Below are 17588 nucleotides of genomic sequence, written 5' to 3' on the forward strand. Positions count from 1 at the left end.
ATCCATCAGCTGTTTGATGAAGAAGACACCTCGAAACTAAACTCCAATCATTAACTAGGACGCTTCAGATTCACCTCATGTGCAAAACATTCATTCACTCAATTGATCATTTTTACAGGACAAATGCTGAACATTATTGTTTCAAATTCCAGGTTGTTCAGCATTGATCTGATTTGCTGCATGTGAACAGAATATTTTTGGGGTTTTGGGACTCTTGGTTGGACAGAACAAGACACCATCAAGACGTGATTTGTGGTTTTAGGAATGTAATTAACAGCCGAACACACTGAAGTAAAACTATTTGAATACAACTGTGATGAGATTACATGAGTTACGAACACACAACCTGAACCGTGCAGCCGATCAAACCGTATGATCTCCGACGTATCTGGGACTTCAACATGTACAAAGCAGCAACAGTGGTTATTTCAGCCACGGCTGACGGAAAAGTTCACGTAGCGGTGAGACGAATAAACAAACGATTCCGCCGTCAAACTCGCCGTGAGTCCTTCGTCCAAATGAAACCTCTGATGTCCGACAGGAAGCAAAACACGAGTAGATGACGTCAATGCGGAGCGCTGCCCTGGACCTCAGTGATGCGTGTGAGATACAGTTAGAGTCTCGAGCTTCAGCCCACTGAGGAATGTGTCTTCTCCTTTTTACCTTCACAGTTTGTTCGTATCTACTGTGACACCACAGAAGAAGACATGCAGGAGAAGTGAAGGTTCAGTAGCTGGCATGTGGTGATTGAGAGACGACATTGAAGAACATGGACCAACACGTCACACACACTCACACACACACAATGTCAGTGCTGTTAGAATATAAAGCGAAGGTTTGAAGGAGGCGGTTTATGTGACGCTGATGAATTACCGGATGATTAGCTGGTCAGGAATCTACACAGTGCGCTGACTGTAAAGCATTAAACATAAACCATCCTCTGCATGAAGCAGACGTCCTCGCATCTTTTTCTGTCCTTAGCAACCCTTTTTTTACCTGGCCACGTCCTTAGCAACCAGAGCTGCTGACTTCCCCGTGTGCACCATGCAAAGAAGCGGTGAACAGGTCCAGCCTCAGACCCGACTGCACCCGAGTGGAATGAAAAGGAGCGAGACACGGCGGACAGACAGACATGTTGTTAAAGTGTGACTCACTTTGTGTGACTCAGGCTTTACAGGAGGAAGTTGCTATTTCCTTGAATCTAGCAGCGCTTGAAGCACTCTGATCCTCTCGAATTGATCTGCTCTCCCTCTGTCGGTTTCAAACCGACTGCAGCCACCTGGACACTCGACTTATCAACTGCCAGCATATATGTATTCCCTAAATGCTAATCCCCCGCAGCAGACCAACGCTTGTTTACACTTGTGAGCGTCTCCCGGGCAACGCCACAATAATAAGAGGATGACGAATCATAATTATGAGCAGCGTCAGACGCGTCGCCAGAAGCTGCTGCGTCTCATCCGGAGGAACTGATCCCAGAGCTTTTCCAACTCAACGGCAGAACCAGGGGAAGCACGAAATAGAGAAATAAAGCAATAAATTAGATATTGTTCAATAATATATTAATACTAACAGTACACTTTATTTGTTTAGAACCTTCCACACAAAAAACTGCATAAAAAGCTTTAAAATAAGAGAAAACAGACAAAAAAGAACTAGCGGTGCAGCAACATACCAGCATTGAGGATAACTCAAGATTTAAAAAGTGAAATGTTAATAATCATGTCGATAATCCGGCACCTCTTAAATCATTCATATTAACAGTTGTGTTCCACACTCTCTCCACCTCCCCTCGCTCATATTGTTATTGTATTTATCTGCCAAAAAAAGAGACAAAACGCACCGTAAACTGCAGGAAATAGAAAAGTTGTTCTTTTTCTTTTGGTCATAATCGTGAAATGAAATTCTGATATTGTGACAGCACTAGAATTAACATAAAAACAGTGATGGACTGCTGAAATGTGATGGAAAATAAAACACACTTAATAAAGTTGAAACATGTAGAAATCAGTTCCCATAGTTACATAAATAAACCTGCAGCAGCATCAGCTCCATTCTCTTCTTTTCCACAGAAGTGCTGAAGATTTGAAAACTCAGAAAGTATTTCACTTCGAGTGCCCTCTCTACCAATCGGTGATTGAATGTAATTGTCATTATAATTATACATGACTTCTGTGTCAGACCTGCCACGAACCGTCAACTCAGCGTTTTCCTGAGCTGACCTGGATACGATTTGCCGAAAACCAGTCAAAGCTGTCACAACACTCTGAGTAAGAGGCGTCATGCCGTCGCTAAAATGCTGACAGAGTGTGTGTGTGTGTGACTGTGTGTAAACTCAGTTAAACATTGAGTTGGTCTACATGAGGATCAACTTATAGTTAACATTCTGACAAATGTGCAGATGAGACTAAATGCTGCGTCCGCCATCAGCAGGAAATAAATTGCCTGAGGCCGGTCGCGTGTGCGTGTGCGTCCTTCTATTGCTTTATCTTGCCTTGCAGCTCACCACACGTCGGTCCAGCAATCTCCGGCTGATACTTTCAGCTGGTGTGCTGAAGCTGCTGTTGTCCCCATATCTCGGAAAACTGAGCGGGTGGAGGAAGTTACACAGCTGCTGTGACACTGATCCACCAGCAGCAGCAGCATTAATGCCTCTTATTGGATTAGAAGGAACACTACGAGCATGTGGAGCACACATTTAAATTATTATAGTAGTTCCACACTCTGCACAAATGTGCTCCCTGCCACAGATAAACAGCTACGATGCAAGTTTCAGACATTAACTGATGAGTGATTAATGAGCTCTACAGAAATATGTTCACTGTCGAGGAAAAAAAAAAGTTGAATGACTCATTCTGTCCTCAACAAAAGAAACTTGATCTTCCTAAAAGTCCCAACGTGATCAGCAGCGTGATATTAATGATAAGCACTTATGCTAATGAGATCATTAGTTCAGATAACTGATGTATTAATCACGCGTCTGCGTCTCGTCCCCGCAGCATGTGGGCAGCGTTTCCCTTGGGATGAATAAAAGACGCATCTTATATGAGATTAAGACCATGAGTTCATTTGACTCTGGTTTTTAGGCTGGCGTTTGAGTAAAAACCCATGTCCTAGACCTGCTCTTAAAATATGTTTGACATTTTTATTTTTATTTTATTTTATTTTTATTTTTTATTTTTTTCTCTGTGTATGTAATTTACTGACCCTAGGGTCACATTGTGTTTTTATGCTTTTAAATGTCTGCTCTGTTAAGCACTTTGTGATGTTATGTCTGTGAAAAGCGCTCTGTAAATAAAATTCATTCATTCATTTGTAAAAAATATTTTATTCGCCAAAATGAATATGCAAACGCAGTCGTGGAATGTTTCTTAAAAATGTGTGAAAGCAGTAGTTTGTGTCGTGCACTATAAGTGCAAAGCCCACATGGATTTATCAGACAGTTAGTTGCAGTCGTGAAATAATAAAACTACAAATAACATGTACCACCTTCACAAAATGTAAAAAATGCAATCAAACTCAGATCTCCTTCCTGACATGTTGATGTCCAGATCAAACACCTGGTGGTCATCTACGATTCATAGCGCGAGAGTTACATAATAACTCACTTTAACATCGATACCGGACGGCTCCACCATCACTGACCGACTGGTTTTCAGTGCTAGCTTTAGCTCAGCTTATTAGCTTCCTTGTTGAAAGTCAAATGAGAGGATTGACACCACTCTCATGTCGGTATGTTTCAGGGCGGGTCCATCTGCGTTCTTTTCCAGGTTCTACAAAAGGAAACGCAAAGTAAAATGACTGTTTGTCAATGGAGTCTCGTGTCTAGAAAAACGTATTTTAGCTAAAAAAGTACAACCTAAAAGAAAATCTGTAACAATTGAGGGGACGCTAGATTTACAATATTTCACGGCTTTACCTCGCTGTCAGACAACATTTAGCGACAGGGACCTGAAGCTGTTATATCTCAGTCTTCAAAGACACAAGACTCCTTTGACAAAAACAGTAATTTGACCTCAGAGAACGGAGGAGTTGCTGGTCTACCGCTGAATCCATCGCTTAGTTTGTGTTATTGTGTGACTTTCGGGTTTCCCGTCCACAGCAGCTCATTTGCATAGCGCCCGTGCCGGTACTCCTGTCTCCAAACTGGGAGCATAACAACCGCCATCTAAGCTACTGTAGGACGCACACTGACTGTGCAGAACGTCATCATGCAGAAACATACGTCAGGTCACGTGGGAGAACCTTCTCAGAAGGGCTTTGGAAAACAGCATTTTGATGCCAAAACATACGTACTCCTACAAAAATTGTAATATTCAGATTTGAATACGTAATGAACACCAGTGGAACTAAATAAATAAGAGAACAACCGTTTAAATAAGAAGCTGAAGCCTGAAGCCTGATCGCTTAAGCAGCTCGTCCAATTGTTACAACGGTGTTCATCCAGAAATCCGTTAGAAAGACTTCCTGTTTGGTTCAAAACACTGACAAAAATAAAGGACAAAGGATACTTTTATATGAGGTGATAAGAGTCAGTTTCAAAGGACGATAGAATTTCTCTTTCTAAAAAACGCCTTTCATCATTTAACCAACACTCAATCAATTCCTCCTCTAAAGTATTCCACATCTCAACACACTGATTCCTGTTGTAATGCAGACAGACTGGTATGGTTGCAGCCTCATCTCCTCCTGTTCACCGCTGACATATTGCCTGCTGGGCCAGAACATATTGCTGTGTGAATAGAAGGCCAGACTGAATTCCCCGTCTCATAACCAAACATGAACAATGGATTCAGAAATTAATCAGCACATCATTTTTGGCAAAAACAAAAACAAAAAAAGAAAAGAAAAGAGTGTGAGTGAATTGTCTCTCGAGCAGGAGCAAAGAAAACTCATCAATAAATAATAATTCAGGCTAAAGGTCTGATGGTGCGTGGTCGTCTCTCCGCTGTGCTGCCAGACGGCCAACAATTTATCCGAGCTTTGATAGAAACAGACGACTGTCAACTAAAAATAAACCAGAGAAAACGAGGACGCCAAAGGGAAAAGTGATTGAATATTTCTTTTGTAAATATGTTTTAAGCACATTTATCAGGCTGTAACGGATGGTTTAAACAATCCAAGATACAGTAGCCCTACATGGATATTCAACCCATGCTATGAAACAGCTTACTAGCCTAATGGATGCAGCTGGTTTGGATATATATATATATATATATATATGTATATATATATATATATATATAGCTCTGACCTTTTGACAAACTGATCTCGAGTTACACGTCTTTTCTTTGTAACAAACAACCCGGTCGCTACTTCCTTGACAGAAACCAGGAAGCACATTGACTTTTCACTGGCTGCTGCAGCATTACTGACTCTTCAATCTCCTCTCACTGTTGCGCGTCTCCGCTGCCTCCCCATCGCTGCTGAATGAGCTCGGTAACAGGACGCAGTAAGCCTGATTGATGATGGGAAATGAGAGGCTTATTATTACTTATGAGTATTTACCGCAGGTACCACAGGATTGCCTTGTTACTGTGGGAAATGTGGGTTTTTTTGTGGGTTCATCTGCACGAGATGTCGTGCGTGTTTGTGCATTCTGATACGTTACTGTCCTCTCAAGAGAAAACTCATTTCCCACAGCCGGTACATGGAGACATTAAGGAGCCATATCAAGAAAATACACACTGACATGCCTACATGTACCCTCGCTGCGTGCGTGTGTGTGTGCGTGCGTGTGTGTGTGTGTGTGTGTGCGTGCGTGTGTGAACCGGATGCCTTTGGACACTAATGAGAGCAGAGTGTGTTCCAGCCTCACTCCTCAGCCTGGGGAAATCAGTGGCTTTAAAAACCGCAACCGGCACACTCTTCCTCCTCCTCCTCCTCTTCTTCTTCTTCTTCCTCCATCGTCTCCCATGCCTAACTTTGCCTCACCCCCCCATCCTTTGAGTCTCTCTCAAATTCTCCCAACCGCTTCCTCCATCCTTCTAACCTTATAAATACTTCCACTCATGTTACAACAACAAAACAACTTCAAGACACCGACCTCTCCCCAGAAAGAACTCAGTCCACAATGTAACCACTGGAAAAAACACAACCACATTTTTGAAATCCCTGCAGAAAAGACGAAGTTCATCTTTCAATGTCTCTTTATATTAATACATCTTTCACAAAGAAGCACAACTTCAGCACTTTTCCACCATCCTGCGACTGTTCTTGTGTGTCCATCCTCAAACTACATTTCAAACAATGACAAATGGCAGCTTCTCCATGTAAACCAGTGTGACGTGACAGATGATGAAAGAATATTTTTTTCTTTTATTGTACCCGTTGTCTCTCTCGCTCTTTTTTTTATTTCTCGTTTCCCAACATGAGCTCTGGTTCTGGCAGGACTTCCGTTTACTCCTCAGCACAAGAGTAAAAAACGAAAGGAAGTTGGCTGAAAACGGAACGGCCGTCACGAGGAAAAGGAAAACTTTAGAGGAGGGACGTGTTCAGAGAGAAGCCTCCTTTGATGCTGTGAACTCAGAAACTCTTATCATGCTTTCCCTCCACATCGTTCTCACTGCCGACGCTTTGACTGATCGGTCAGTCGCTTCAAACTATCTCGCTCTACGTGGCCAGAGTCAACGTCTCCTCATACAAAGGTCAGTACGATATCTTACAATCAGTCATTTTTCATGCATTTTCCTATGAAAACCAGCGAAACGTGTCAATTTGCGATCGCTACATGCAAACAGTATTTTTTTTAATAAACTTCCGTCTCGACAGGAAACATCTCAGTTAGGTTTCGGAAAAGATTGTCGTTTGGGTTCAAACGACTACGGAAGTCTTGTTACTGAAGTACGCAAGTTACGTGACAATACCATAAGTTTGTGTATTGCGTATCTATGAATTACGGCGTATTACTTTTCGTAGGTTTTGCAACAAATGCTGTGTGAGACCAGCCTGCCGGAGTAATGGCGGGAGGACAAGAGGAAGACACAGGACTTTCACCCTGGACACCAGTGTTTGTGTCCCCTACGTAAACCAAAAGGGAAAGCTGACTTATTTAACAAAGGTACGCATTTTAACGATGATCTTTTTCTTAAACTAACAAAGTCGTTTTGTTGCCTAAACCTAACCAAGTTGCTTCGTATAAAGTTTGACAACAACTTGCAAGCTATCCAATCAGTCGTTTCCCCCAAAATGGAGTCTATCGACCCCAAAGGGTCCTTGAGAGATGTTTCAGGGATTATAAAATAATACACAACCTGTTTTCATTCTGCTGGTCTCTCCTCAGCGGATGTTATCCTCACAGCTGAACTTGTTTCAATCAATTCTAAAATAAAATTTGGGACTTAAATAATGGATGAATCTCTTAATAAGGGGTGTGGTCAGTTCAAAAAGTCTCTGGGTTGAACAAGGCTGGGAGTCAGGATGTACTTGGGTACAGCAGTGCATTGAGCTAAATGCTAAGATCAGCACGCTAACATGCTCAAAATGACAATCCCAACATGCAGACTTCTACGAGGCCATATGTCGAGCATTGGTCACCATCTTAGTTTATCTTTTCAGCACGCTAACATTTGCTAATTAGCATTGGACACAAATTACAGATGACGCTGATGAGAATGCAATTAGTTTAACATATTCACCAAAACGCATCCGGTTTCATCCTCTGCAAACTGAAATGTCTGTACAAAGATTCATGGCTATCCATCCGACAGTTGGTGAGATGTTTCAGTCAAAAGTCAATGAATTCCTGTCTTCATAACTCAATATCACAAATCTCTAGAACATAACATCCTCCGTCCTTAAACCCTCACATCGGTTGAGGTAAAGCTCCCCCAAAAAACTCTTTAACGGTCGAAAAACCCCATAAATCGATCCCATAAGTAGCCTGAAACAACAACGTGTCATTCATGTCATATTCAACACGATGCTGTTCTCGATTCTTCATTCTCACATCCAGCGGTTTCATTCATCTGCTCCACTTTGCTGTGATTTCATCATATCAGGCTGCTGTTCATGAAACGGGTCACTTCCAGATGTTAAACGCCTCACAGAGGAGGCCGCTCCCTCGAGGGCTCTGAAGTCTTTTCATATGAAACAGTGTTGACTCTGCACTGACGGCAGGAAACTGACAGCAAACAGGAGCAGCTCAGAATATCATCAAATAAACCAGATTTAAAAATAAAAAACGACATAAAGGCCTGAATCTCGTTTCAGTTGAGGTACAGTATAAAAGACTGACCACTACTTTCTTATTCAATAAGGCATGGGCTCCAATATATATACGTATCTGAGGGTCGACGGTACAAAGTTGTTTGGAAATCATTGAGTGCAAATAAATGAAATGAAATGTGTGATGAATGAATCAGCTGTAACATTACTGCCACTCATCTTTGATGCTTTTCACAAAATCTTTCTGCAAACTTTCTTTCGAAACAGTGCATTTGTGAAGCATTAAATTCCACCTCGCATTGAAGAGTGCGGGCCTCAGCTTTGGTGAATGTTATCCAGAAGTGGCAGCTGGTATATCGGCTAAAGTTAATGTTCCTCAACAGGAGACTGGAGGAGCTTCCTCGCCTCCCTGCAGAGAACCAGAGAACCAGAGAACTCTGTGTGCCTCTGATGACGCTGAGCACTGAAAACGCCCGAAGCCCAATGAACTCAGAATGCCGTTTGGCAGATGCCGTTTGGCAAATACACTTTGGCAGCCCGCCAAAGTGTATTTTGTCCCGCCACTGTTTCATAATGACCCGAAAAAGTGTCCATGTCAGCCTCACGGCACTCCGTGCACTCGGTACACTCGGTGCGACTGTTAGCCGAGGTGGACCGGCCTCAGTGAGCCTCTCTTATTTCCATGTCTTGTGAGTGTGACTTTTTATACAACACATTGGTTACTAGAACATAGTGCAAGATACTTTGTTGCAAGTTAAAGTCCTCCATTCAAAATGGAACTTACTTAAGATATAAATAAAGCACAGCATCAACATATGCAACAGCAGCTCCTAATGACAACTGGCTGACGATTCATCCATTCATGTCCTTGGTGTGATGAAGCAGTTCATCACACATCTAATACGCTCTCTATGAACGTTGAGGAAGTGAGGAGGAAACACGAAGGGGAGGGCTCACTCTGTCGTGCTTTCACTCTTCCTCATATTGTGTCTCCCACCTTTTAAAAAACGATGTCCTTCCCAACAATATTTATTTTCTGTGATGATATTTTTCTTTTCCTCTTCACATTCTTTTATCCTTTTTTTCCCCCATTTAGTCAATTTTCACAGATTATAACCTGCAGCTGATTCTCACTATTTGATCCACTATGGCTCCAACATAACGGATCACGATCTGCCAGCAGAAATAAAATATGTACTTGCAATGTATTTCATTCGTAGCCTAGATGAAACAAAACTGATGTAGAGAGGAAGACCACATGCTGCACCGTGTTTTAAATAAACAAACATAACAAAATAACGTGTCCTGCATCAGTAGGCTTCACCGTACACGACCTGCCCAGCAGCGAACAGCAGACAGACACAGCTGGAGAACAGCTGGGGAACACAGTGGAACATCCAGCAGCTGAAGAGTTGGAGGAGACCAAACCAGAGATAAAAGGCGAGCGAATATCGAACGCACACAGCTGCAATGGGACGGTCGTGTTGCTCTGCGTCTGCACCTTCAGCCAGGTGTGTCCGCAACAACCGGACCAAAGGCATCGTAGGAGCACACTTCATACTCAAAGGAGGAGGAGCACACTTCATACTCAAAGGAGGAGGAGGAGCACACTTCATACTCAAAGGAGGAGGAGGAGCACACTTCATACCCAAAGGAGGAGGAGGAGCACACTTCATACCCAAAGGAGGAGGAGCACACTTCATACTCAAAGGAGGAGGAGCACACTTCATACTCAAAGGAGGAGGAGCACACACTTCATACTCAAAGGAGGAGGAGGAGCACACACTTCATACCCAAAGGAAGAGGAGGAGCACACACTTCATACTCAAAGGAGGAGGAGGAGCACACTTCATACCCAAAGGAGGAGGAGCACACTTCATACTCAAAGGAGGAGGAGGAGCACACTTCATACCCAAAGGAGGAGGAGCACACTTCATACTCAAAGGAGGAGGAGGAGCACACTTCATACTCAAAGGAGGAGGAGGAGCACACACTTCATACTCAAAGGAGGAGGAGGAGCACACACTTCATACTCAAAGGAGGAGGAGGAGCACACACTTCATACTCAAAGGAGGAGGAGGAGCACACACTTCATACTCAAAGGAGGAGGAGCACACTTCATACTCAAAGGAGGAGGAGGAGCACACACTTCATACCCAAAGGAGGAGTAGGAGCACACTTCATACTCAAAGGAGGAGGAGGAGCACACACTTCATACTCAAAGGAGGAGGAGCACACTTCATACTCAAAGGAGGAGGAGGAGCACACACTTCATACCCAAAGGAGGAGGAGGAGCACACACTTCATACCCAAAGGAGGAGGAGGAGCACACTTCATACTCAAAGGAGGAGGAGGAGCACACTTCATTTCATACTCAAACAGCTCAATAGGCTTAGATGAACGCATTTATTGGCTTGTTTGATCCAGGTTGCCCCGTATGATGTTTATTTGGTGCTCAGTGAGCTCAGCTATTACTTTGGTGAGTAGAATATCACATTAGAACTTCTGGAAGTTGGAGTAAACCATAGTTTTCTTTTAAAAAGGGACATATCATGGTATCTGGATTTCCTACGAACCCACAAACTGGAGAAAAAGACAACGTAGTCAGTTTTTTTACTCGCACGCTTAGAATTTATCACCCATATCTTGAGAACAACCTTCGCAAAGGTGCGCCGTATTTTTCGCAAACCAAATGACAGCAGACGGGGATTCTTCAGGAGGAGGTCTTAAAGAGACAGGCGCTAAAACGGAGCGCTTCAGACGGGTAAACAGGCATGTTCAGACAGACGATGCGAGGAAAAATTATGCGTTTTATGATCATTAAAGCATTGAAACATGTTTTAGCAGAAACCCCAAAATGAAGCCAAAATGATCATATGTCCCCTTTAAGATGTATTTCAGAAAGCCTGTTTATGAATGCTTTCTCCTGGTTTAACTGGAAGACAACCCTCAATGTAAAGAAAATAAAGAGAATTGTTCTGCCATGAGCCAGAAAGTTGCACCAGTTTTACATTTCACAACAACAGCGACCGAAGTAAAGTCTGAGTGAGTTTCAATACAACGGCTTCCATCTCCAAAGCAGCTTTGCACTCGCTCTCTGTTGTAAAAAGAATCATCTTTCCTTCTGCGTCAGTAAACGCTCATCTGGGGCCTGCTGATGGTGATGAGAATGTGCACTACACTGGCTAATGCAGCCATCAATGCCGTCTGTGCTCGTCTCGGTTAAACGAGCACTTTCTCGACACTATCTGCGTCCGCTTCCCTCGCTCTTCTCCTCCTCGTGAACATTACAGTACGAGGCTGCAGAGAGCGACATGTACGGCGGCAGATAAGAGTCGGACTGTTTGCGTTTGACACTTTGACACGACGTCAGCTGACTGCTGGTGACTCAGCTCTCTCTTTCTGCGTCAGCAGCGTTTACGTTTTTAAAAAGCAAGTTTTCTGAGCTGACAGGATTATGAAAACCCTTGAAAACCCCAAAATGCGTCACCATAAACAACCAAAGAGGAACGACACGACAGCTTTTCTTGCTTTCTGTAAACGTGACAATTTGGAGATAAAATGTTCTCAAAACATTCGCCCTTCAGCTGGTTGTTCTTCTCTCAAACAGCCTCAAACTAAACAACAGACGCTGTTTTTGTCAAATCTAAGTATTTTATTTGTTTCTCTTTTGCTTTATTGTGACGTATTTCATGAATCTCATGTGCTGGACGATGACATCACCTCTCAGGTCTTCACGAGCTGCCTGAGACACAAACACATCATGTTTTAATGATTATTTTATCTCCTGAATGAATCAATGACGATTGAGCACCAACTGCTTATTATCGGTCTTTCAACCGGCCATTCATCTTCTCCTCCTTCCTTATGAGTCATAAGCTTTTTCACTCCGGATGTTTCAATGCTGCACAACAAAACAGTTGATTGGTGACACGGTTGCAGCTAACAATAGTTTTGTCTGTAAAAGAGTAAATTACAAAAAAAAAGGTCTTCCCAGAACCCAAGAAGTCTTCAAATGTCTTGTTTTGTCCAACCAACAGTCCAAAACACGTCATTTACAATGTGCAATGATATTTTCTCTTAATTAATCCAATAAACCAATTGATTCCCCAATAATCCACACACACACACACACAGATCCTGGATTATTCAACAGCACTGACACGCGTCCTCCCCTTCAGTAAAGACTCAACCACACGTCCACGTACCTAAGATGGCGATGACCTCGTCGTCCTGGATGACCTCCAGTGACCCCGACACGACGAAGCACAGGGTGTCGACGCTCTCGCCGGCGTGGAAGATCAGGTCTCCGGGGGCGCAGTGGGTCGTCTGGAACTCCACCGCCAGCGAGCGCAGGCAGCCGTCGCTGGCTAACCGGAAGGCGGGATGTTCGTTGAACACCTGAGTGAGAGGGAGTTGATGTTTAGTACCTGTTGTTTAAAGTCGTACCGTCGCTTCAGCAGCAGCGCAGTCTGAGGCTGCAGAGACAAGATCCACAGAAGATGATCCTTTATGTTTCCTCTCGTTCTATACGACCATCTACTGTTCGACCAAAGCTTTAGCGTGTGCAAAAAATACTTGCTAACCGATGACTTTTGACCTCTGTATTTATTTACAATTTCCTTTAAGGCACATATACACAAGTCAGTGCCATGTTTGGCTTTGAAGCCGAACTGGTTATCCGTGGAGGTGATAAAGTCATTCAAAATATTCACAATATGTCAGTAAGAATAATGAAAGGTTAAAGTTTTGGGGCATTTTATACAGTTTTTATTTAAACTATATTAAAAGTCATCATTTTCAAATTTTTCTGCAAACAAAAACTTTCATCGGGAGTCTAAAATCAACATCTACACATAAAAGTAGTGGCTTTAAAAGTATTTACATGCATCAAACTGAGCTGACTGCATTATTACAGACAAGACACAGAACGCGCGCTGTCCGTCTCTATACAGTGAAGCGCTGTGTCTTTAAGGAAACCATAGATACGAACCTTCCTGTTGAGGTGGACACAGATGTCGGCGCGCATGTCTTTGGGACAGATGGATAAGACCTGGAAGACAGAGAGACAGACGTCTTTGATGGAGGTCTGCTGGCGGCGAGATGAAGAAGCTTTAGCAGGTAATGAGGAGTTTTATACTCTTAAACTCCCAAATGAGGAATCGTCTCCCTCCTCATTCCCCATCCAGCTGTGCTGCATTCAGGAACTCCCTCTGGATGCCAGTTTGTGCCCAAAACAAGCCTGTAAATCGCTTTGTCCAGCTCATTACACAAATCCAGAGATCCAACCTAATTAACTGCCAAATTTAGGCAAGACACAAAAAAACTAAATATTATCCCGTCTTTCACAAACCCGCCGAATTAAATACAAACAGAACCGAACCAAGGGGAGGACAATAAAACATCTGAAAGCCCTGCAGCATCAAAACACAACACTCTTTGAAGATGGCCTCTGCTCCATTTAAAGTGGAGGATATTAGTCGCACCGAGACGCTTTTCGGAGCCTCCGGTCTTCTGTTGGGTGTGCACTCGCATAAACAGTGTATAATGCAACGGCTCCCAAAGTGACGGCATATATCCACTGATTGGGCCCAGCTCTGGCTGCGAGGTATTTATACAGAGGGCAGTCTCGGCTCGTGTCTCTTTAAGAGTGTATAATTATCCCAAGAAAAACTTGGAAAATGGATATTGATGGGGGAGGAGGCGGCTTATGATCTAAAAGGAGAGAGACGTCTTTTTATAATATAATATCATTTGAGGATGTGAATCGTGTGTTCAGAACTGCAGGTGTGATGTCATCGTGGTGCAGAGGGCGAGTGTTTGGGTGAATTAGGTCACAACAGCGTGTGACCGGTGGCTGCCTTCAAGGCGCTCTCTGGTTATTTCCTTCTTCACGTCTCTTGTTTTGTTTTGCTATGTTTGAGATTTCTCCTTTCCGTCTTTACACGGCCATCTCCAGCATAAGTGAGCTGTAACGTTACACAAAACGAATGTAACGTTAGTGCACATCCTCCATGTAGATTCTGCATCACAAAAACTACCAAAGTGGACAGTACAATAAATAACTACAATAAATAAATAAACTGCAGAAAACAAACTAAAAGAGGATTTAAGCGGACTGAATGGTCTGGTTCACATTACTCCACATCTGTGAAGTGTTGACGTTGGTACATCAGATCACAAGACGTGACTGTCGTGATATTTCTGATGAAGAACAAAAGGTCTGGAGTCTCACCTTCTCCGTGTCGATGCCTTTGGACATGGACCAGGTGGAGACGATGTAGTCCATGACCCGCTCGCTGAGCCCCTTGGGGACCTGGTAGAGCTTCAGGAAGTCCCGGACGTTGTTGAGCATCTCGTGGTAGCGGTTGGTGTTGGCGTACATCTGCTGGAAGATGGTGGTCACGTTTCCAAAGATGGTGGCGTAGAGCAGAGCTGGAGAGGGATGGAAACACACACCAGTCGGTTTTTGTCCCACATTTGATCCCTAATCCCTTCGGTTCAAACCTTCTTCTCACTTCTTTCTTTTCGTTGCCCTCATTAAAGCCTTTTACTAACCTCATTATTTATTTTCCACTCACACACACCCAAAGGCCCCATGGTCTATAATTGGCAGTTTGCTGTTTTGTTTTTACTTTTTCATCATTGTGAAACATGAATCTGTTAAAGCACTTAATGAATACAATCTGCCCCGTGTGATCCGTAGTGCAGTCAGATAACTCCGCTCCTGAAGGTCTTTCATGCTGATAGAAGTTAGAAGCATCACAAGCTGGAGGAACCAAAGCAACCAATCACACGAGTGGTTGGGTCCTATATCTTGGTTCCACACGGGACATGAACAGAGGTCTGCTGGGTGAAAGTCCTTTTTCCCCGTCCTTCCACTCTGACTTGGTTCTTTAAACAACGTCACCTGACTTCGTTAGCGGCAGCGCTGCACGTAGGAAGAAGACGATCGTCTCTCGATGACGAGCTCTACTGATGGCGGCTTCCACTGTTAGAGAGATGTTCAAGTGGAGGAACAGAGCTTTCCAATTTAAAGCCATTGTGACGATCCGTCAGCCTCCTCTGTTCCCTGCAGCTGCTGTACTCCTGTTTCCATAGAGACCTCACCTCCAAATAGTTCTCCCTCTTTCTTTTTTTAACGTCCACTGCCTCCTTCCAGTAAATATAAATGACAGGAGGAGAAATAATAGGTTTTGGCTAGAAAAATGGGAATTGATGGGAGGTGGTGGGATCTGAAGATGAGCCACAGAATAAGAGCGGCGAAGAAGAGGGAAAGAACCAACAGTCCAACGGCAGTTTGTGAAGCAAACAAAATGATATCGATTGGTTTCGTGTACAGAGACATGAATTGTCCGTTTCTAATCGTAACACGTTAAATTAAAAAGGAAAGTACGTTTTAGTTGTTTGAGGACAAACATCATGGTTGGGCTAAAAATGATTGAACCACGTACAAACCGCTTGATGTAGGAAAAACCACGACCATGAAACCACAACATGGTGTCGAACACGGTGTTCTGGTTGAGAGTCCCGTTTGATGGACCCGTCCAACAAACGTCGTCTTTTGGGTTTACTAAAAAGTACGTCTCTTGCTCTGACTGTTGCTCATTTAATCTGTGTGTCCACCACGGATAAGGATCCGAAATGACTTTCCATTGGCAGCATTTTTCTGCCATGATATTGGGCTGAAAGTACAGTGGAAGTGAGTTGTGTGGAAGAGAGGAAAATGTTGGCCGGACAAAAGTGTGTGTGTGTGTGTGTGTGTGTATACGAGGAAAATAGCAAATCAAAGAAGGACAGCCAGGAAAAAGAGAGTTTGGATGAGACACAAAAGCTACAGACAGAAAAGTGTAGCGTGCCGGCAGTGAGAGAGACTCTGCTCAGCATTTCCAGGACCTTCCAGGACATTTTCAAGACTCCGCCAACACCGCCGCTCTGGAACTGAAAGCTGAGAGACACAGCTCTCACCTCCACCAAACACAAGGCTCCTAATTGGCCGACTCGGTGACTCAGCGGTTGACTTATGTCACCTCAGCGTAAAGAAGCGGAGGCGTGACATCCTGAAGCGTCTCTGTTTGAAGCGGTCAGGTTCAAACTCTTCGACAAATCGTCCTCTAGTTCGGTTCATTTATCCAGGTGAGCTGGAGGAAGTTTGACTTGTTTCAGTCCTCTAACATGAAGCGTGTGGAGATATCTAAAAAAACTAAACGCGTTTAAGGCAGGGGTGTTAAACATACGGCCCGAGGGCCAGAACCAGCCCGCCAAAGGATCCGATCACCTGTAGGTCGCACCGCGTGGGCGGTCTGTGACGTCTACTCAGATCTCTGCTCTCATTTCTTCTTGTTCTGGTTTTACCGACTAAATTAGACGTTTTCGGCAAAAGCAGACGTGCATCACTTCCTGTTTGAAGAACGTTTTACACTTTGTTTACAAAGCAAATGACGTGTTAAATCAGAAGCGTTCATCTGTGACAGAACAGAATAATGCAGCATTGTATTCATTACCTTATATTACAAGGTATGTTTCTATCAGTTGCACTTATGTAAATGGAGTTTATTTATTTATTGTAGTTATTTATTGTACTGTCCACTTTGGTAGTTTTTGTGATGCAGAATCTACATGGAGGATGTGCACTAACGTTACATTTGCAGAGACCAGAGGCCGCATTCCTCCGTGTCATGTTTATTTTCCTCCAGCGGGTTTTGGGAGGAGTTTAGGATGATTTGTCCGAGCGAATGAGTGAGCGGGACAGAAATCTGTCAGTCCAGGAGGTGAGACGGAGGAGACAGAGTGTCACCGCCCGAAGCCCAGAAGATATCAAGACGCTCCTACATGAAGAGACAAGCAGCGCACACACACACACACACACACACACACACACACACACACACACACACACACACACACACACACACACACACACACACACACACACACACACACACACACACACACACACACACTACAGTAGCTCACACTACAAGCTCTCCAGTCCACTGAATCTCAGTCTGAACTGGGCGGAAAGATCCTATTTGCCTTTTTATCGAAGGTTCAGCGAGGAGATTTATATTCATTTTGTTGAAGGCAGAAGGGAAGCCACAGAAAACAGCATCCAGTAATTACAAAAATGTTTCACATTTAAGAGTTGATGTTGTTGACTTGGATCTGTTGAGCCGTAGGAACGGGAATGAAGACGGACTGGATGTCTGAGACGCTGTGTGCATTAACTCTCAAATCACCAGAATCTATCACTTATCAAGCAAAAACGCAAAAACTAAATAAAAATCTCGTCTTCTGGCTCCTGAAATGTGAGGATTTGTCGCTCTTTGCATTCAGTTTAATACTGAACAGCTTCTGACTTTATGTTTTTGGGTTTGAAGACTCGGGTTGATTTAAATGCAGCAGATACAGAAACGCTGTTA

At 43.5% G+C, this 17588-nt stretch overlaps 1 protein-coding gene across 1 annotated transcript in view; it reads right to left on the reverse strand.

Annotated features, from left to right (window-relative positions):
- kcnh5b (potassium voltage-gated channel, subfamily H (eag-related), member 5b) overlaps positions 1-17588 on the reverse strand; it is a gene marked incomplete at both ends in the record, with an annotated part of 71990 nt that overhangs the window by 11678 nt on the left and 42724 nt on the right. Inside the window, 3 exons of the mRNA XM_079286863.1 lie at positions 12375-12567; positions 13160-13219; positions 14402-14601. Of these exons, the coding sequence (XP_079142989.1) occupies positions 12375-12567; positions 13160-13219; positions 14402-14601 (453 nt within the window). The remainder of the gene's footprint in view (positions 1-12374; positions 12568-13159; positions 13220-14401; positions 14602-17588) is intronic.

Source organism: Melanostigma gelatinosum, assembly GCF_949748355.1.
Source record: "Melanostigma gelatinosum genome assembly, chromosome: 16".
In the NCBI taxonomy this organism is placed as follows: domain Eukaryota; kingdom Metazoa; phylum Chordata; class Actinopteri; order Perciformes; family Zoarcidae; genus Melanostigma; species Melanostigma gelatinosum.